At 42.9% G+C, this 20,605-nt stretch overlaps 2 protein-coding genes and 1 pseudogene across 3 annotated transcripts; 1 reads left to right on the plus strand and 2 right to left on the minus strand.

The window, feature by feature from the left end:
* Positions 1–1,395: 1,395 nt before the first annotated feature.
* On the minus strand, positions 1,396–3,575 carry LOC4343721 (geranylgeranyl pyrophosphate synthase 7, chloroplastic). 2 transcript variants are annotated; one of them, XM_015792501.3, is made up of 3 exons: positions 2,720–3,575; positions 1,990–2,413; positions 1,396–1,634 (listed from the first exon to the last, which is right to left on the minus strand). In XM_015792501.3, the coding sequence occupies exons 1-2, from the start codon at positions 3,395–3,397 to the stop codon at positions 1,991–1,993; spliced, it is 1,101 nt and encodes a 366-aa protein (XP_015647987.1). In that variant the 5' UTR covers positions 3,398–3,575; the 3' UTR covers positions 1,396–1,634; position 1,990. The 2 variants fall into 2 exon arrangements, with proteins under 2 accessions (XP_015647987.1, XP_015647986.1); XM_015792500.3 differs by lacking the exon at positions 1,396–1,634 and having other exon boundaries at positions 1,723–2,413.
* Positions 3,576–6,197: 2,622 nt separating this feature from the next.
* LOC4343722 (UDP-rhamnose/UDP-galactose transporter 2) lies at positions 6,198–10,019 on the minus strand. The gene is made up of 5 exons (XM_015792008.3): positions 9,324–10,019; positions 8,991–9,175; positions 8,689–8,889; positions 7,313–7,474; positions 6,198–6,844 (listed from the first exon to the last, which is right to left on the minus strand). Exons 1-5 carry the CDS (start codon positions 9,451–9,453, stop codon positions 6,485–6,487), a joined length of 1,038 nt encoding a protein of 345 aa, XP_015647494.1. The 5' UTR covers positions 9,454–10,019; the 3' UTR covers positions 6,198–6,484.
* Positions 10,020–14,894: 4,875 nt separating this feature from the next.
* On the plus strand, positions 14,895–19,521 carry LOC107281640 (uncharacterized; annotated as a pseudogene).
* Positions 19,522–20,605: the final 1,084 nt, after the last annotated feature.

Genomic DNA, 20,605 nt, shown 5'->3' on the forward strand with positions numbered 1-20,605 from the left:
TAGAAAATAAGTGAGTAGAAATTGGGAAAGTTAGGGGGGGGGGTGGAAAAGCAGCCTAAAACTTCTTAGTTTTCTTTTGTAGGAGTAGTATGTTCACCGTAAATGGTGGTGCTGCTGCTGCTGCAGTAGGTCAACTTCACCAAACGACCAGAGTATGAAATAGTTTAAGGTACAGAGTTCGGGATACGGACATCGAACAAGTTTCATGATGGATTTATTGGTAAAATTTTTATATAATTTTCGTAGCAACTTAAAATTCAGCACTAAAAATAATTATGTTAAAAATATCTTAAAATCAATTTTGAATTTAAATTTTTGCTTTTACTTTGATTTATTAGGGCAACTGAGGAGACTTTCAGACTTAGTATCAAGGTGTCAACTATTAAGAACGTTCAATCAAGTGTTAATTGCCTGCTTCTACTCCCTACTTCTCTCCCAAGATGTTGTCTAGTCACGATGCCCTTTCCACGAAACAGCATTACGAAATGTCAAAACACATGGTTCGTATTGTCCATCCATCAAGTTACGAAATTAGAAGAACAGCAATTAGGAAATGTCAAAAACACATGATTCGTTTTTCGTTCCAACGAGATGCTAAAATTCTTGAAGCAAATTCAGTCTTGGGGTGCCGAGGACTCATGTTTCGACGTCAAAACACATTATTCATATTTTTCCATCCATCAGGTTACTAAATTCAGAAGACAGTACTAGGAAACGTCAGAACAAATGATTTTGTTTTCTTCTTCCGACCAAAGATACTGGAAAGTCTTGAAAGCGAACTCGGACTGGGATGCCAAGGAGCTCATGATACAAAATTACAAATTACAGCGGTCACTGGCAAAGTGACCAGAAGACCACCACAGCACATGGTAGGAAAAAGAATACCACGCTCAAACTGACCAGTGACCATTTGACTTGCAGCTCAACTTCTATGCATGATGGGGAAATTTTTCAGACTACTCTTTTCAGTTCAAACAACTTGGAAACTAAAACCACATATGGACAGCCAAACTGGACCGGGGAACCAAATTTAGTCCCATTTGTGCTTTCCATATCACCTGAATCCCAGTACTTTCAGTAAAACAATGAGATCAAAGACAAGAAGATAGAGCAATAAGTTTGCGCAAGAAGCTAGAAAAGAACAAGAAAGGTGCAGCTTATAACCATTCCATTATTCCAATGAAAAACATTTAGTCAAGGTCCTACTGTACCTGTACAGGAAACCTTATGCAGGGGCTACATTCACTATGAAAGGCTTGTATAGGTTTTTGAGCAATAGACAGGATTAACCGAATTTCGGTCTTGCCTTTTCCCAATAACAATTCATTCCTGAGTTTTGACTAACTGAATTTTGCTACAAAGCGAATTGACCAAAAGACTGAATGCACACCTATAGACAGGAATCAATTATAACCGATTTATTTACTACGGCACTGTAACTAAACACTTTCTCTGATTGAAGTTTTCTGCATGCTTGGAACCAAGAATATACATATATATAGCTGTTAGAGAAACATTGATCCCAATTGCTGTAAACAGAAGAACATCACTGAAACACATGTTCAACAGAACAATTTCCAAGACAAGCTCATCCCTGAATCAAAGCTTACATTGACACTCATTGTAAAACGAACCTGATACAATCACATAAAACGAAATCAATTGCGTAGGATAAACACTAAAACAGGTATGAACATGAACTATGATAATCAATCAAAACAATGAAGATAAAATATTTTCTTCCTTTATGATATGATGTGTTCAATTGTCAAGAATCAAGCAATTGGGGTATAGGGCAGAGAGGCTGATTTTCATTATTCCGTTTTGACTGACTAACTAGGAAATTGACATTTGTCAACCAGATATTCTTCTCAAGATAAGAAACTACAACTAGCACGTATCACAAGATAATTCAGATATTCCTCAAATCTGAATCTTAATGAGCTTACAAAGTTACAAATCAACAATAATCAATGGAGTACCCATCACCTCAGTTCTGCCGATAGGCAATATAATTGGCCAGGTGCAGAAGTGGTGCTGCGGTCTCTTGATCAAATCCTGAAAGTTGTTCCCTTGCATCAGAAAGCAACTTTTCTGCAAACTCCCGTGATTTCTCCAGCCCAAGTAATTTCGGGTATGTCGTCTTGTCACTCGCCAAGTCCTTCCCTGCTGTCTTGCCGAGCTCCTCAGAAGACTTGGTCACATCAAGTATATCATCAACAACCTGGAACAACAATCCTATCGATCTCGCATACATGCGCAAACTTTCAATCTGCTCATCAGAGCCACCTCCCAAGATTGCCCCAATAACCACTGATGCCTCAAGCAATGCAGCAGTTTTGTGGAGATGGATGTACTCAAGACGTTCAAGAGGTACAGTTTCGGTCGATCCAGTCATCTCAAGATCAACAACCTATCCAAAATTTAACAAACAATTTTCAGCAACGACACAACTCGAAGTCACATTCTATTTTAAGAGTATTTACAACATCTAGTCAAAACGATGCAGATAATAATGCAAAACATCGCAATTAGGAAGGAGTATGATTCACATAATTAGTGCATTGCTTAACAACATCTAATTAAAACGTATGCAGATAGCAATACAAAACATAGCAATTAGGAAAGAGTATGATCCACATAATTAGTGCATTGCTTAATTTGTATTTTCTTAATTAGCTCGAATAAGGAATCGAATAGAAAATGACGAGTTGATGACCTGGCCGGCGACTAGGCCCTCGGAGCCTATGCAGCGCGCGAGCTCGCCAATGGCGCGGACGACGCGGGCGGGGTGCTTGTCAGCGTCGATGTCCGGAGGGTAGGAGTCGAACCTGGCCATGTGGTGGAAGGAGAGGGAGAGCAGCGCGTCGCCGGTGAGCACGGCGATGGGCTCCCCGTAGACGACGTGGCAGGTGGGCTTCCCGCGGCGGAGGTCGTCGTCGTCCATGCAGGGGAGGTCGTCGTGGACGAGCGACATGGTGTGCACCATCTCGACGGCGGCGGCGGCGGGCATCGCCCAGGCCTCCCGCCCCCCGACCACCGCGCACGCCGCCAGGCACAGCGCGGGCCGCACCCGCTTCCCGCCCGCCAGCAGCGCGTACCGCATCGCCTCGTGGAGCGCCGCGGGCGGCTCGTCCGCCGGGATCGACGCGTCCAGCGCCCGGTTCACCGCCGCAGCCTTCTCACCCATATACGCGTTAAAATCAAACCCCGTCGCCGCCGCCGCCGCCGCGGCCGGCACCGGTGACGCCGCCGCGGTCGCCACGATGGCGCAGAACCTCCGCCGGTGCTGCGCGTACGACGCCGCCGCCGCCCCTGCTGTCCCAGCCATCGCGGCGGCGGGGATGAGAGGGGAGATGCGGACGCGGGAGGCGGCGAGCGGGGGGAAGGCAGCCATGGCTTCAGAGGGGGAGGAGGAGGGAGGAGTTTTTCTCTGTTGTTTTTTTCGTTCAGTTGGGGGAGGGAAAGGATATGAAGTGGGGCGTGGCACTGCGACCGTGAGTTGCGACGCTTCTTCTTATCTAGATGGGCAACTTTGGGGGCGAGTTGGGCGGTGGCTCCGTTCCACTACCTGTGGGGAGGAGAGACAGGCTTTTTGTGCTCGATTTATAGGGGGAGCAGGTGCGCATGAGTGCGTCGTGCAAGGCGTGTGCGTTTGATTTGCATTCCAGTCTCCCTCGGCGACAAGTGACGAACTGACGAACTGTAGGAACGAAAGGATGAAAGTTCAGTTGCTGTGCTGAGACTTATTAAATCTAACCCCACAAATCTGTATAGTATTATAATATATCATATCTATTGGTTTGTTTTACGACGAAGGGAGTATACGAGTGGCCAGCTTAATTTAGATGGTTGAAATCTATATAGTTTGGTTTCATTTGCAATTTTGCATAGTGTATGGTAACATTGTTTAAGAAACTTTTGAATACCCGTGAGATATTTAAACCATCAAACCATGTTTGACGCATGGATGATGGATGGTTTTAATGGTGCTTTTTGTTGATGTCGCATTATACCTACTTGGTGCAAATGATGGTATAATTTGATACACTTCAAAAGAATTTCAGATAAGCTAACATTGACTATATGTATATAAAAAAAGCTTAATGGCGTGGCACAAAACCTTAATGAAAAGAATTTCAAATGATTTGGAGTATCATTGATGTTATATGTAAAAAAAAAAGTTAATGGTGTGGCCCAATAGCACAAAACCCCAAACCACTCAAGACAAAATATATATATATATATATATATTAACTAGAGCTAAGAGAAAGACAAAAAAATATCGAGGGCCAAAACTTCTTATACCGAAGAAATAATGTAAGGGTGCTACACTTTGCAATGTTATTTGTAAAATAGTAATAGTTGAAATTTCGTGGGATGCGATAATTGTCGGAAAAATAATTTATCTTGATTTAATCCGATTTGTCAGATAGAACAATAGATTTCCAAAAAAAGAAAACCGTACTTCTTGGCATCATCCTAGCACGGTAGCACCAAGCCACCAACCACACATCACACATTTTCGAGTACTATCGATTTATGATATTGCCAACGATTTTATTCGGCAGCAATTGGGTACGACACGGCGTGTATATATATATTGCCTTGTTATTTCTGCAAAGTACCGACGATGAGATTGCTCAATATCCTATCACACACGAGGAAAAATAAATAAAGCAAAAAAAAACATCAAGTAGTACGTACTGGTAGACGTGGTCGTGGAGAGTTAGTTATTCGCCTATTCGTTTTCAAAGCACATGTATGTGTGTGCATTTGGAAGTCCCAGTGGGTAGATCATGTGCCGCGACTGTGCAAGTTAAAGGGATACATGCGTGGACCAACTAGTGTTTAGGAGATCAGGTGAATGATAAGTAAAACAGATAAACTAAACGATCCAATTTGACTTCACAGACCACGGGCCCGGGAAGAAATGAAGAATTTCAAAACACATGCAGGCAAAAGGGTGGAAAGACTGTCAAGAATGTACTGGTAGCAGTATAATAGCAGTAGAACTGTAGGAGCAGTTGATGAGAACATTCAAGGGTAAGGAAGGAAGCTGACAAAAAGGGGGTCTTCCTTTAGAAATAAACAAATTGGAGAAGTTCTTTCCATTTTGTTATTTTCAATAGGATGATGATTAACATTATTTTCAATCAAACATACTCTCTCCGTAAAAAAAAAATACAAACCTACAGCTGTATGTGACATATCCTAGTACAATAAATCCGAACATATCACATTCACTTCTAGTTTTTTTTTTTTTTACGGAGAGTGTATATATATTTCAATTGTATTGTGAAACATAATTAATTTTTTGTACTTTTCGCTAAAATAAGTTAATTATGTTCGGAATCAGCAGCTTGATCCGAGTTCCGTGTCAAGACAGCCAGGTGATTGGAGTCTACAAGACTAACCGGATAGGCAAGGGATTTTCCAATGCATATGGTGGCAGTTTGGACAAAGTTGATGGCAAACAAAAGAGGGGGACATGTATGTGGTGATATCGTCCAGTGCAAAGCGTGCATGGACTGGTGTGTGATTGTGCATTCTTGTGATTAGTACTCCTTTTTATCATGGTGTTTATGAAGGTGGGGTTACCCAGTACCCTGACTGGAAAATTAGGCAACTCGACTTGAAATTTATCCTACCCTCATAGAGGTTGAACCCTATGTATAGCATGACACATGACTCATTTACACGTTTTAAGGTTGATGATTACGCCACTTGTCACGCCCAAACTCCCAAAGGCGGATTATACTTTACAAGAAGCCAACTGAATCGAACTCCACAGAACCCATTACCCATCAAATTACGAATATTCTCCAATTATATCTACAAAGTTGATTGGACAAAGAACTACCAAAACCGAGAGTATAATAAAAACATCTAAAGTTCAAAACTATTCACACGTCACATGCAGAGAAAGACAAGAAGGTAGTATTCCCGTCATTGGCCGTGGCTTTTCCTCGCTGGGCCGGCAGCCGGCCGCCGTCGACATCCTCGTTGCCGGCCTTCGCCACGTGCCACTGTCCAATCCCACCATCTCCCATGTGAGGCAGGCAACCCCGACAAAATGCACGATGCCGATGCGCATAGCACTCATGGCGAAAGATACCACCACCATGGCAGCACAAGCAGACAGGTAGCCAAACCTCAAGCAAAAAAGAAGAAAAAAAATATCGACAGCTTCAACAGAATCATCCTACAACGGATAAACACCTGTATTCCATTATAAGTCTTGTCATCTATAATAACAACACGCCATCAAGAACATGGCTTCTAAAATGGTCATCTACGTCGAGACCGGCTGGGGTTCATCAGCATCATCATCATCTATGAACCCCAGGAACAAGGGAGGAGGCAAAATTAACACAAGTGCCGATAGCTTCAAGAACTTCCCCCAGAATGGGGGCAATATATGGATTTGAACACGTACAAAAAAGAAAGGAACAAGAAGAATGAATAAATAATATGTCATTAGCTAGCTCTTCATCTCGCCTTCCTCGAGGTCGGACGAGGGGAGGCCGCTCACCCTGGCCTTGAGGGGAACGTCCTCGGAGTCGTCCAGCATGTCGCTCTTGTTCCGGGGGATTGGGGCGGAGGCCTTCTTCTCGGTCTCCACGGCCCAGCTGTAGACCACCATGCCCATCACGGCGAGCAGCATCCCGAGGATGTTCTTCACGGTGAGGGCCGAGTCGAACAGGATCCAGCCAAGAATCAGCACGCACACGGTCTTCATGTGGCCCAGGACCTGGAACGAAGTTGCAGAGAACCGGCCGATGCAGAGGTACTGGCTCATGTTGCAGAAGACAGCCAAGGAGCAAGAAAGCAATATGAAGAACTGCAGAGTTATTAACATAGCAAGTTGTTAGAACATGTTTTAAGAATTCCCAGTAGGAGTATTAAAGCAACAAGGAGAAGTGCATAATGATTAAAACAGACCACAGCACGAAAACTGCATGATAGGAACTGTTCTGTTTGGTTAGCAGTAAATTCCAGTTTCACCGTGCTGTAGTCATAGAATAGAAACTAATCGTTCAACAATTTTCTTGGGATGAACATTAGGCAAAACAAATAATATTTCAATGGGAAACAAAGTTGACAATTTACTAGTGGTGTACTGATGCGGGGATGTCCACTCAACATGAAGAATGGGAGAAATCATTGATGAAACATTCCAATAAAATACTCAATAGTACTAGCACAAATCTAGAGTAGAAGATACAATAACATGGCAAAGGTATCATTCATTTGGAAAGAGTGCTGTCATGAATAGAAAATTGTGACATGCACATGCGAGAGAACTTACAGTTGCCCCAGTTGAGAAGTTGTAGTTTAATAACCATCGCCCATTGAGGTAATAGTCAGCAAAGGGACCAAGTATAATAAGAGACACAGCCTGTATTGGTGCAGTTTTGCTGAGAAGTTCAAATGACCCTATGTTGTACTTCTTCTGAAAGGAGCCAATTGTCTGGGACAAGGACAAGTAACGCATTGTCAGAACTCAGCATATAATTTACAAAGAAGGATCCATCAGCATTCAGATTTAAGTAATCATCTTCCACAAATTTCAAAAACCAACTTATGTATCAAAATTATTACCGTACGAAGAGCCATAAATATTTATCACTGTCCAATGCAATAAGATTACAGGAATATAAACATCATAGGCATAGTTTTTAAAAGCTGGCCGGTGAACCACTTGCAGTCCAGTTCACAGGTCCGACTGCCACTTCAAACTGTCTGTCTACGGTTCAATAATATAGTAGTTATTATCACTTGAGTTATGTTGAATCCAATCTCAACTCATAGTTATATGATCCTGTTCAACACTTATATAGGCTTTAGTTCCCATAGTCCCATCCTAGCAATAGAGGGGTGATGGCCCAGCTTGGTTTTTGCCTATTGACATGTTCCCATGATGGATATTGCAGCTTGCAGGTCGTATTCTAAGTCAAATCCTGAGCTGGACAATCTAATAAAATAATTTATAGTCCATTTCACCCCCAAAAAATATCTCTAGTAGTATCCTAAAAGGAGCCGTCCCCGGTTGCCCTAGTTGGACCACAGCCTGATCCAAGTTTTAGAAACTGGTAAATAGTCCAAAAGTTGCTTCAGCTTGGTCGTAAATCTTCAAAGTGATTCACAGCTAGCATGTAAATTCCACAATGTAAAGTATCAAGGCTGAAGGGGTACATAAAAATAGTCTATCACGACTCGTGAGAATTGCAAATCTACAGCTTATGATGCGAAAATAAACATTCCATGTACAATTCTATGGCCAGCATTACTATTCTACAGTTTAGATTGGCTGTTTCTGAGTTTTCTGTATTCTGAGGACTCAATGGCAAGGTTCTAGCATCCACACTTTAGTTTGAATGCTATCGCAATTCAGAATAGTGTTACAACAGAATGTCCTAAGTAAATTAACAGAAGATTGAAAAACAAGTGCCACCACAAAAACATTGCTACACCATTGTTCAATAAAAAAAAACTGATTTTTTTCATCCTCAGCAACATGATTCAGTTTCAAAAGAGTATCAAGCCTATAGTGTTAACAAAAAAACGCTTGAGTAGTTGGCAATTGCAGTATCCATAACTAGTATTTTTAACATCCTAAAGGGGAATTTGAAATGCATAACAGCACAGGTCCAGTATCAGGATTAAGGGGGGAGAAAAACTCACAATCTGTTGAAGCGACGTGCAGAAGACAGCCACGCAAGCGCAGATGAATCCCTTGGCATTGACCTCCACATCCGTGACCGTGCAAATCCCAACACCCGCCGCCACGACGACCACGGCCGATATAACCTTGGTGGTGTAGTGCTTGCTGTTGAGCACCCATTCCATCAAGCAAACCACCGGGATCATGCTCAATTTCGAGATCTACAGGTTTGCAGAGGTTTCGCACCTTCAGCCACACAAGAGCACAAGACGGCATATACAAACATTCCAGGCAAATGGGCAACCTAGTAAATATACAATACCTGATAGAAACCGACGGAGTTGAGCATGAGACTAAGGTTCATCCCGGTGATGGACGTGTTGGCGACGAGGGAGAACCAGACGAGCTCCCAGAGCGGGACGTGCTTGGATACGGAGTAGCCGGTGGCGTTGGAGATCCATCCGACGAGCGCCGTGACCGTGAAGTGGAATCCGGTCAGCGTCGTGGCTGCATTCGACCAAAGGAGGAAACGAAAAAAAGAAGAAAAAATCAGATCCCGCGGCGGCGTCACCAGGAACAAACCCGAACCTGCGGATCCAGATCTGCGGAGAGGGGAAAGGGGAGGAGGAGGAGCGCGCGAAGGCGCGAAGGGTACCGAAGGAGAAGGCGTAGCCGGAGGAGGACATGAGCTGCTTGTTTGCCATGATGATGCCGACGGAGCTGACGACGTTCATCGCCCACGCCCCGACGTCGGACACCGCCGGCGGCTTCTTCTCCGCCTCCATCTCGCCCCTCCTCCTCCTCCTGACGCCGCCGCGGCTCTCTTCCCCCTCCGACGACGACGACGACCTGGCTGCGACCCTGGGCGGAGGAAGGGCAGGGCAGGGCACGGCTCGGCTCGGGTCCCGCGGTCTACCACCCGGGCCTCGGTGCCTCACGCGGGAGGAGCCGCAGGGTTATAAAGGACGGGAGGCGTTGCCGCCTAGGCAAGGCAAGGAAGGGAGGGGGAGGGAGTGCGGGGAGGGGTTTCGAATTGGTGCTGTGTGCGCACGCAGACGCAGTGTGGGAGGCGGAAGCGTCAACTGCACGGGCGGAGGACGGTGAAAAAACTGCGATCTGCGGGGAGAACGGGAGGGGAGGCGGGTTAAGAGAAGGAGAGATTAGAGGAGAAAGACGACGCGCGGGGGAGGGGAGGAGGGGAGGGGGAAGGGTGGCAGCCAGCGGCGACGGCGACAGAGCGGGATCTGGGCGCGGCCGGGGGCTGTGCGTTCGCGCATGCTGGCCCCTTTTTCATTGCAGTTTCCCCTCTTTTTGCGCGTTTTGCCGTGCGGGATTGTGGATGGATTTCGCCGAGTTCTCGCCCCGTGGCCAGTTCAATTCAAAGCGCCCGCGAGGCCCCCCCGCGACTGGTTCTGCTGCTGGCTGGGGTTAAAGAGGTGAAAGGGGCCCAAGGCTCTCCTCTCTTCGTCTTATCAGCCACGCGGTGCAATGCAGCTGCAGACTGTTTGTGCGTGACTACGGTCCTGTTATTTTCTCCAATAAAAGCTGGATGAATATTAAGATTTTCATGTCATGTTTTTTAAACTGTTAAACGATGTGTTTCGTGTAAAAACTTTCTATATAAAAGTTGCTCAAAAAATATCATATTAATTTATTTTTCAAATTTATAATATTTAAAACTTAATCAATCATATATTAATACCATCTCGTTTTGCAAAAAAAACATAATCTTCATCTTTATCTTCAGGATAAATGAACATCACCTACCTATTGATTTTTGGATAGGTTGGGAGTTAAAATTTTCAACTAATGGATACAGTCTGCTCCTTCTGTCCCAAAAAAAACAACCTCTTAGTAAGATGTGTCAACGAATCTGTATATAAAGTATATCTAGGTTTTAGATTCATTGTATTAGGATGTGTGTCCAGATTCGTTATACTAGTTGTGAGGTTAGCTTTTTTTTTAATGGATGGAGTGCTTTAAATAGAAGAAGAGGATAAATATGTCAAAATCGTAAATCTGGAAACAAATGCAGTTGTGAAATCTAATTTTGGTGCATTGTAACTGAGTGTAAATGCTCTATAACCAAATATAAGTGTTTTGTAAGAGTGTAACTACAAGTTGGATCTATACAAACACGAATCTTAATGTAAGATCCTATGGACAAAAAATCAAAATACAAGAGTCCAAAAACATGTCACAAGTGAAATAGCAAAACCGTTATGGGTTCCACCTTCATCTGACACAAGTTGACAAATGCCTTTGGGTCTACGTTTTCGACAAAAACCGATCGAACACCATGAAATTTTGAAGTTTCGATTGGGACAAAAGTAGACTCTGAGTAAAAATTTAGATGGTTTTCAAGAATTTAAATTGAAACAGTAAAATCAATCAAAATTTGGTTGAAAGTTATACCGCTAGGGGTCGGGGATTTAGCAGTATGTATCGAGAAACCACTTGGTAAACCGATCTAAGTTAAAAACTGAACTAAATTAAAATTTTCAGCAAATATTTGACTGAATTTCACCAGCAACCAAGCAGTAATTACGATTAGACAAATCCGTTCATCGTCATGGTCATGCATGACTTGTACATGTGCCATTCAGCGTGCGCTTTGTGTGATATAATACACTTAGTGTTATTGTGTAGCACATACTAGTCCGCAGGAAGCTTAGGACTACGCCACTGAATAACCTTTCCTGCCATGGCAAGCAAGGCTGGAAAGAACTCGAGTCTTTTCTTGTCAAGGGGGCATCACATATGATACTCATATATTAGACGGTCCGTTACTTTAGCATTTGCTCATAGTGAGCCCTACTCCCCTCGAGATCCCGGTGCCCTGCTCGACGGCTTCCTCAGTTTAACAAAGGGTGTGTTTAAGTTCATGCTAAAATTAGAAGTTTAATTGAAATTAGAACGATTTAACGGAAAAGTTAGAAGTTTATGTGTGTAGAAAAGTTTTGATGTATTGTAAAAGTTTAAAGTTTAAAGAAAAAATTGAAAACTAAACCAGGCCAAAGTGTGCAAATTGGGCTCTGAACTTGGATGTTGGGTGTCCATTTCGAAGGCATATGATGCGTGCTAATCTGTGAAAGGATCTCGTCATCCGATCTAAACCAATCAGACAAATGGACTGATTGGAGCGACAATTCAAACATGGCTTTCGAGATCAAATTAAAGTACTGGAATTATCTGCGTTTGGGAGCACTTGTCACTCTGTCAAGCAACAGGGCCAGCTGACAGGTACATGCATGGCCAACATGATTGAATTGTAGACACGGTGGTGGCCCACCATTACTCTCACGGCAAGAGAGTTCTGGCACGTTACACTTCACCAATTGTTAGGCCGGTGACCGTGTACACGGGAGCAAGAGTTACAGAACCTGCGAAAGCAAAGTCTTTGGAGTTCGTTCGGATCGAGTCCCATTTCCGTGAGCCTTTTGACCAGATTTTAGCTTAATCAGCGTGAAGTAGTGGCCAGTTCATTTGACTTGGCAAGCACATTCCTTAATCAAGCAAAAGCTCACATGCATGTTGCACACATACAGAACTGAAATGACGGTAGATTAAGGGATACATGTCGAGTGCATGTCTTGCCTTAACAAAAGTGCCTACCGCCGATTATTTATACTCCCACTAGTTTATTTTTAAGAGTTGATTCCAATCAGTAAAATTTCAGAGAAAAGATTGCATCTACACGGATCTTTGCCCACAAGACTACTCTCTCCGTTCCAAAAAAAACTAAATTTAGAAAAAAATATGATATTTTCTAGTACAACGAATCTAGACAAAAGATTATCCGGATTTAGGACAGAGGGAGTGCTTTCCGATATATAGCCGCATGTCCAGCACAACAGGGTTTTTTCTTCACCAAATTTACATAATCAACGTCGGCAACGGAATATCCCGGTGGTAGGTATCAGTTTATTCATTGTTACACGCTCGGTGGTTGGTGATCCATGTGGAAAGAGTCAATGGCCCAAATATTAAAAAACAGGAGGAAGAAGAAGAGGAGGAGAAGGTCCCTCCCAAAGTCCCAACCATGCACAACCCGTCACTTTCAGATATCGGTATGTACAATGTCCCAATCACGAGCAGAAAATAAACCTAAAATCTTAGCCATCGGTAGCTTGCTTGGTTACGACCTATCGTTAGTGACAAGTGCTACTAAGGGCACCCGCAAGGGAGTACCTATGCATCTTTCGAAAGATTTTTATGATCATATCACACAGATTTTTAATCTATAGATTAAAATCCAATGGACACATTAAAATGCAAAAAGCAACTAAGAAACACCATAATGGACACTAAATTACCATATCTTCAAGAAAAAGACCAAATCCAATATAAATTTCAAAACTTACATGCGAAGATTCAAAAATTACACCGTAACTTACAAAAGTTACGGTGTAAGTTTCATAAATTACACTGTAATTTACAAGAAAACACACTGTAAATTTGAGTGAGAAAATCGAGTGAGAGATAAGAAGAAATCTTTCGAGTGAGATATAGCAAAATCGCACCCGCAATAGTTATCTATAGGCTCTCTACAAGAGATCTATGTCAGTATATCTATCTATTATATTATTAAAGAAATAGAAAAAGAAGCCTCTACGTTCGCTCTCATGGTCTAGAAATTCTCACATTAATCGGAGAAAAAGAAAAACAGAGTCCATATAGAAATACAAATTAGAAATAGTTGAAATTCGGAATTAAAAAATAAGGAATATTAGAAGAGGAGACTAGGGTCCATATAGAAATACAATTAGGAAATAACTGAAATTTGGAATTAAAAAAAAAGAATATTAGAAGTAGAGTATAGAGTCCGTATAGAAATACAATTAGGAAATAACTGAAATTCAGAATTAAAAATAAGGAATATTAGAAGTAGAGTATAGAGTCCATATATAAATACGATTAGGAAATAACTGAAATTCGGAATTAAAAATAAGGAATATTAGAAGTAGAGTGTAGAGTCCATATAGAAATACAATTATAAAATAATAGAAATTTGGAATTAAAAATAAGGAATATTAGAAGTAGAGTATAGAGTCCATATAGAAATACAATTACGAAAAAAAATAGAAATTCGGAATTAAAAAATAAGGAATATTAGAAGTAGGGTATAGAGTCCAAATAGGAATTTAAAACTAACTAAAATTTGGAATAAACATAATAAAATTAAAAGTAGAGTTTAGAGTCCGTATAAAAATATAATTTACAAATAACTAAAATTCGAAATTAAGAAAAACATGGGAAGAAATTTAGAAGTAACTGAAATTCAAAATTCAAAATTAGTTTAGAATCCACATAGAAATACAATTAGAAATAATAAAAATTCAAAAATAAAAATAAATAATATTGGAAGAAAAGCATAGAGTCTATATAGAAATACAATTTACAGAAAATTCGGAATTAAAGAAAAAAAAATATTAAAAAACGAGTCTAGAGTCCATATAGGAATATATATAATTTACAAATAACTAAAATTTAATATTAAAAATAATTAATAACTAACACGTATATAAAATACAATATGAATATTACACCTTAATAGTTTTGTAAAGTTATTGCAAAATTTAAAATTATATTGTCATTTGAATATATTTGAATAATATAATGAGAAAACATACTATATGCTATTATATGAGAGAAAATATAATGATGCTAGCCGCGCAATCTGCGCGGGCCACCATGCTAGTTTTTCTACTTGGAAGAGATTAAATAAAGAGAGAGAGCAAAGCTATCTACTGACATGGAGATAGTCTATAGAGAAAAAAGAGGCAATGGATTAGAGAGCTATAGATACCCATGTAGACATGCCATTGAATTGATTTATTATTAATATAGTTTACTGCTGAGATGTACATATTTTATAATAACTTATTACTCTAACATTACGGGTGCTCCGAGGTCTCACCCGTGATGTCGCCGTGATTAACGATGCCGTGGTGATGCGGTCCTCGCCGTAGGCAGTACTACTATACATACTCCAATCCACGGCACGGAGGCACCGACGGACGCCGGAGGGGACGTGGATGACGTACGGTTATGGTGTGATGGGGCCATGGGGGGCCCGGGGGGGGGGGGCAGTCGCCCCCCGCCGTTGGCGGAAGCAGCGTGTGTGTCGCTGCGCGCGCGTGGCGTGGGACATGGTGGGGTTCTCGCGCGGAGCGGACAAGCGGATTTTTGTCTCGTATCGTCACGTTCCAAATCTTGGAAGGGCATGCACGCCCGGGCGCCGACCCGGCCGGCCCTGGTCAGTGGTCACACCGTGGCAACGATGTGTCGCGTCGGCGCATGGTGTATTGGTGCACGGCGAAGAGACGCCGGTTGAGTTTGGCAAGATTTTGGGAGGAAAGGGGTACAAAGGCTGGCACGCATTGCGCAGCTTGGCCCGAACACCGGCCAGCTTGCAAACACAACTCCGCTTATCATGAAGGGCTGCGAGCCTGCGACTGCGAGCCTTTTTCCTTGGTGATTGATTTGTAAATTACAATCGTTTGGAATCTGGTATGTGATCACAAAGGAAATGGTTGCAAGAGGAAATATATTTATGGTTCAACTTCATGGAAACCGAAGGAAATGGTTGTTTCATATTGGTATATGCTTACTCTTTGGCTAGTTAATGATTTGTAGTAATATATATGGCGACAATGAGAGGAAAAAAAATTGTAACAGTGCATGTGATGGACAGATATTGATTAGAAGCAGAGGTGCGTACTGATGACAACGGTTGGTACAATTTGTACTGACCAAAAGAAGATGATATAGTACTAGTTAAATTGCATGCACCAAGGTCGTACAGTACTCACCGATCAAGCTGGGTTTCCTCCATGAACACGACGCCGAGAAGTTTGATTTTCAACTAATTAGTGATCAGTAAGACAGTAACCTAACCAACTAATGATCCCAACAACTATGGCGGTCTAACCATGTATAGGATGTACTGAAAGTCTGAACCATTTAAACCGAAACCTTGCTAGTAACAATTAGTAGTACCAGTTGCTTTTCCTTTTCGCAGTGAATATTCCTGTCTTACCTACTGATCGTGGCGCCATTGTAAATGTGCTTAATGCAATGTACCAACATCGTCAATCCTCTCTTCTGCGTGGAAAATGATGCGGTCCATTAGCACGTGATTAATTAAGTATTATTATTTTTTTTTAAAAATATGGATCAATATGATTTTTTAAACAACTTTCGTATAGAAACTTTTTTACAAAAAAACACACCGCTTATCAGTTTAAAAAACATGTGCGCGGAACATGAGGTCGAAGAATTGGGAACATGTGGTGCCGAACACACCTATATATACATGCTTAAATAGATGCATTCTCCACTAATTGCATTTGATATAGTTACCCGTGTACGCACATGCTACGTATCGACGCTAATCGAATGTCGATTAAAAAAATCAGAGGAAAATGATTTACTTTGTCCCCACTCATAAAAGAATTCCCTGTCAAACCAGATGTTCATTTTCATATGAAAATGAGGAATTGCTTCCTTTACAAAGGAATCCAAATACAATAATTCCATTCCTCTAAAGCTAGTGTCTATTTGGTTCATGGCCATTTTAAACCCTACCATCTTTTTCGGCAGTGGTTTTGTTTGATGCCAAATTTTTAGAAGTGCCTAAATTATTGCTTGATTTTCTTGTCAAAATTGCCCTTTTTTATAGCAAACAAATTTAAATGCCATCCAAATTTATTGGCATTGCCAATTCTTTGGAACGGCTAGTTTAGGCATCAACACAAACAAGCCCAAAATACCAAAGTATTGCAGACCTCCGACTCTAAGAAGGACCTCTAAGAATCACTTTTCAAAAAAAAAAAAAAAACTCTGGTTCCAAACAGGCCTAAAAAAGGATTGGAATTGCATCTGGCCCAACTAGTAACAGCCCATTATATGTCACAAGTGCAAGTATGCAACACCTCTCCGTGTTTCCCCTTTCGTCTTCGTCTTCATATATCCATCCAGCTGGCTGACAGGGAAGATCGCCGGCCGCGCCGTGCTCCTCGCCGGGCAGCCCGGCACCGGGAAGACCGCACTCGCCATGGGCATCGCCGAGTCCCTCGGCGCCGAGACGCCCTTCGCCTCCGTCGCCGCGTCCGAGCTCTTCTCCCTCGACCTCTCCAAGACCGAGGAGGCGCTCACCCAGGCCTTCCACCGCTCCATCGGCGTCCGCATCAAGGCGGAGGCGGAGATAATCGAGGGCGAGGTCGTTGAAATCTCAATCGACCGCCCCGTCTCCGGCGGCAGCTCCGCGCCTTCCGGTGTTGCCGCGGCTGGGAAGATTGGGCGGCTCACGCTGAAGACGACGGACATGGAGACCGTGGACGAGCTCGGCGGCAAGATGATTGAGGCCCTGGGGAAAGAGAAGTTGCAGAGCGGGGATGGATGTGGTTGCTCTTGACAAGGCCTTCGGGAAGGTGACCAAGCTTGGCCGCTCAATTGGGAGGTCGCGGGATGCCGGGATTACGATGCTGTTTGTCCTCAGACCAAGTCCGTCAAGTGCCCTGAGGGCGAGCTCCAGAAGTGCGAGGAGGTCGTGCATTGTGTCAACCTTACATGAAATTGATGTCATCAATAGCCGGTAAATTCACATTCCCTTGCCAAAAATTCCTCCATAACTAGAGTAGATATCTCATAAAATAAAGCAATATTTCATACCTGACAAGGAAGTATTGAACCATTTTGAGTTTTGACATAGTAGAGGACTAGAGATTAAAGGGTGAAACTCTGTGAGCTTTGGTGTCACATATTACTCAACTGAAAAATAGATACAACTGAAACAATCAACTCAAGTATTTCAAATTCTATCAGCCCTGGTATTTCACATTGACTTTCAGCTACCCTGGACATATGTGCTGTGTGCTTGCTTGTATGTTTAATTGCTAATTACCATTGTGGTAGCTTAGCCACCAAAGTTTTTTTTTTGTCAGTCTTGAAAAATCTGTTCTAACGTTTGCTAGAACTTACTATCTGAACAAAGGAATAAAGGATCACTTGTCAACTTGTCGCTCAAAAATCCAAATTAAGAACTGTCTTGTAATCTTGTATTTTGCTTCCGAGCCTGAATGGAAAATAATTTATGTGTCATGTGTATATGCAGTGATGAGAATCAAATAATAAATTTGAAATTGGTTAATCTTGCCTAGCTGCCAGTCCCTGCGTTGTACTGTACAACCCCTGACCCATTCTCAGCCCCACCCAGATCCTATTGAATGGCGCTAGAACTAGATCAAAAGGGGTGAGCATTCCTGCATCAGCAAAACTGGCCAAATCATAGCTAACCATAGTGTTCCAGCAACTGCATCACACCTAGCCATCTCATTCATTCACCTGCAGACATGTCAAAGGCAGGTTGACAAAAAATGGCTAAACTGGATTTGGACAGCCCTAGCTGGATCAGTTTGTCCCTACTAACTGCCACATCTACTCAGTTAGCTAATACTAAGAAAAGATGGTCTACTGGATGGCATATATGATCTTGTTGGGCTTGGAGCTGAAATACAATTCAGCCGTCCAAATCGGATCTAATTTTTCCCTTTTTTTTTGAACGGAGATTTTTTTTTTGAACGGAAGATCTAATTTTTCTTTTGGCCCATAGAAAAATAATGATGGAGAGCAGCCTCCTCTTGTAACTCTTGTGAAAAAAGGACCTGCACGATGTTGCTAAGGGTATAATTTGATGAAAATTAGTCAAGCCTATTGGTACTTTGGTACAACTTAGCAATTATTATGTGCACATAAATGAACCATGTTCCAAGATGGTACATGAATATGTTTCAACCAGTTTGACATGAACTGATCGTGATTGTGATGTGCTCTCTCTCTCTCTCTCTCTCTCTCTCTCTCTGTCTCTGTAAGTATCTTATCAACCAAACAACTATCAGATGTGTTTTAAATAGTATTCTTTGGTGAATCTTTTTGAACATTCCATTTCGTAATCACCAAAAAATCTTACTTATAACTGGCTTGGTAGTTTTTTGGTCACTAGACGAAGATTATTGGCTTTCAGATGTGGTTTTCTAACTACCATAGAAAAAATTTAAGTGAGCTATGTTTGCGCAAACTCATTTTTGTTTTTTGTTATTGCTGTCCAGGACACAGGGTTTTCTTGCACTTTTCACTGGTGACACTGGTGAAATTCGTGCAGAGGCTCGGGAGCAGATTGATACAAAAGTTGCTGAGTGGAGGGAGGAAGGGAAGGCTGAGATTGTCCCTGGTGTTCTCTTTGTTGATGAAGTCCACATGCAGATATCGAATGCTTCTCCTTTCTAAACCGTGCATTGGAAAATGACGTGACTCCAATTCTAGTCATTGCAACCAACCGAGGGATCACATCCATACGTGGGATAAACTACCAATCACTACATGGGATACCACCTGACTTCCTTAATCGGCTCCTAATCATCACGACACAGCCTTACACCGAGGATGATATCCCGAAGGTCCTAGACATCAGGTGCGATGAAGAAGATGTGGAAATGTCTACTGCATATGCCAAGGTATTGCTCACAAAGATTGGAGTGGAGACGGCCCTGAGGTATGCAATCCACCTGATCACTTCGGCTGCATTAGCTTGGCAGAAACACATGGGTAAGATCGTGGAGATGGAGGATATAAGCAGGGTCTACCAGCTCTTCCTGGACGTGAAGAGATCGGCGCAGTACTTGATGGAGTATCAGAGCCAGTACATGTTCAATGAAGTGCCAGGTGAAGGAGGAGATAATGCCATGCAGTCTTAGACGATACTCACTCTATTTCAAAATATTTGACACCGTTGACTTTTTAAGTACATGTTTGACCATTCGTCTTATTCAAAAAATTTAAGTCATTATTTATTATTTTCATATCATTTGATTTATTGTTAAATATACTTTTATATGCACATATAGTTTTACATATTTCACAAATTTTTTTAATAAGACGAACGGTCAAACATGTGCTAAAAAGTCAACGGTGTCAAATATTTTGAAACGGATAGAGTATTTGTCGGTGATATAGGACCGGGGGTACGCACAGTAGAGGGAAGTCACCTTCCCATCTGGCCACGTGGCCGCGCGGCCTGGCTTTCCCCCGGTCCCTCGAGGGGCGATCAGGTAACGCTGAGGTGGCCAGGGGGCCTCGGGGTGCCATGTCACGCTCCTTAGGCCCTCAGCATGCGCTGCCCCGAGGCCCTCGCTCGGCCAGGGGAGCGGCGGAGCAGGAGCGCCGCTCAGCGTTTTCAATGCGCGGCGTCCCAATCGTTCCACGCTGCATTTAATGCGGCGTGGGCGGGCGGGCGGCGCTGCCTGATTGACCCATATCAATCGAGCTTGACCGGTCTGTGACTGGTCACAGGCGATTGGATGGGTGGCAGTGCCCCCACGTTCCGTCCTGTGTCAGGTGGAGTGGGGGCAGGTATGCCCCGTCCCATTGGTACACTGCCAGGAGCGCTCCCTGCGCATGGTGAGCCGCCAAAGTCTCCATACAATGAATGAGGAATGACGGGGATGTCCCCCGTGTCAGGCGGGGGACGGCGCTGGGCCCCACCTGAAGCGAGGCAACCACATTGCTTCCAGTTGAAGCAAAGGATAGTGATATGACCAGGGTCATGTGGGCCCCCCTCCCGTGGAGGGGTAGGTATAAACGGTGCATGTGGTATCCCTTTGAACTATAAAAGGATGATCTCGCTCACTGTGAAAAAGGGACGACTCTCAATAGCTTGAGCGCTAGAGAAAGAACAGCTAGATTTCCCCAAGAGCTCAAGACCCCTTGTAAGAACTCATCATAATCCCACGCACAGGAGAAGGGTGTTACGCTTTCCAGCGCCCGAACCCTTGTAATCCCTTGTCTTCCACACGGACTTGCGAGCGATCAGTAGTTAGGTCATAGGTGGAGGTACGCTCTTGATCATCGCGTTTTTTCCCCCGGCCGAACTCACAA

This window comes from Oryza sativa, chromosome 7, assembly GCF_034140825.1.
Source record: "Oryza sativa Japonica Group chromosome 7, ASM3414082v1".
Taxonomy (NCBI): domain Eukaryota; kingdom Viridiplantae; phylum Streptophyta; class Magnoliopsida; order Poales; family Poaceae; genus Oryza; species Oryza sativa.

Bases quoted from the DNA above. Each gene is read 5' to 3' on its own strand.
- LOC4343721 (XM_015792501.3), bottom strand. From the start codon at position 3,397: ATGGCTGCCTTCCCCCCGCTCGCCGCCTCCCGCGTCCGCATCTCCCCT. The intron at 2,414-2,719 runs GTCATCAACTCG...AATTTTGGATAG, and splicing joins AGGGCCTAGTCGCCGGCCAG to GTTGTTGATCTTGAGATGAC.
- LOC4343722 (XM_015792008.3), bottom strand. From the start codon at position 9,453: ATGGAGGCGGAGAAGAAGCCGCCGGCGGTGTCCGACGTCGGGGCGTGG. The intron at 9,176-9,323 runs GTACCCTTCGCG...GGTCGAATGCAG, and splicing joins CGGCTACGCCTTCTCCTTCG to CCACGACGCTGACCGGATTC. The intron at 6,845-7,312 runs GTAAGTTCTCTC...ATAACTCTGCAG, and splicing joins ACTTCTCAACTGGGGCAACT to TTCTTCATATTGCTTTCTTG.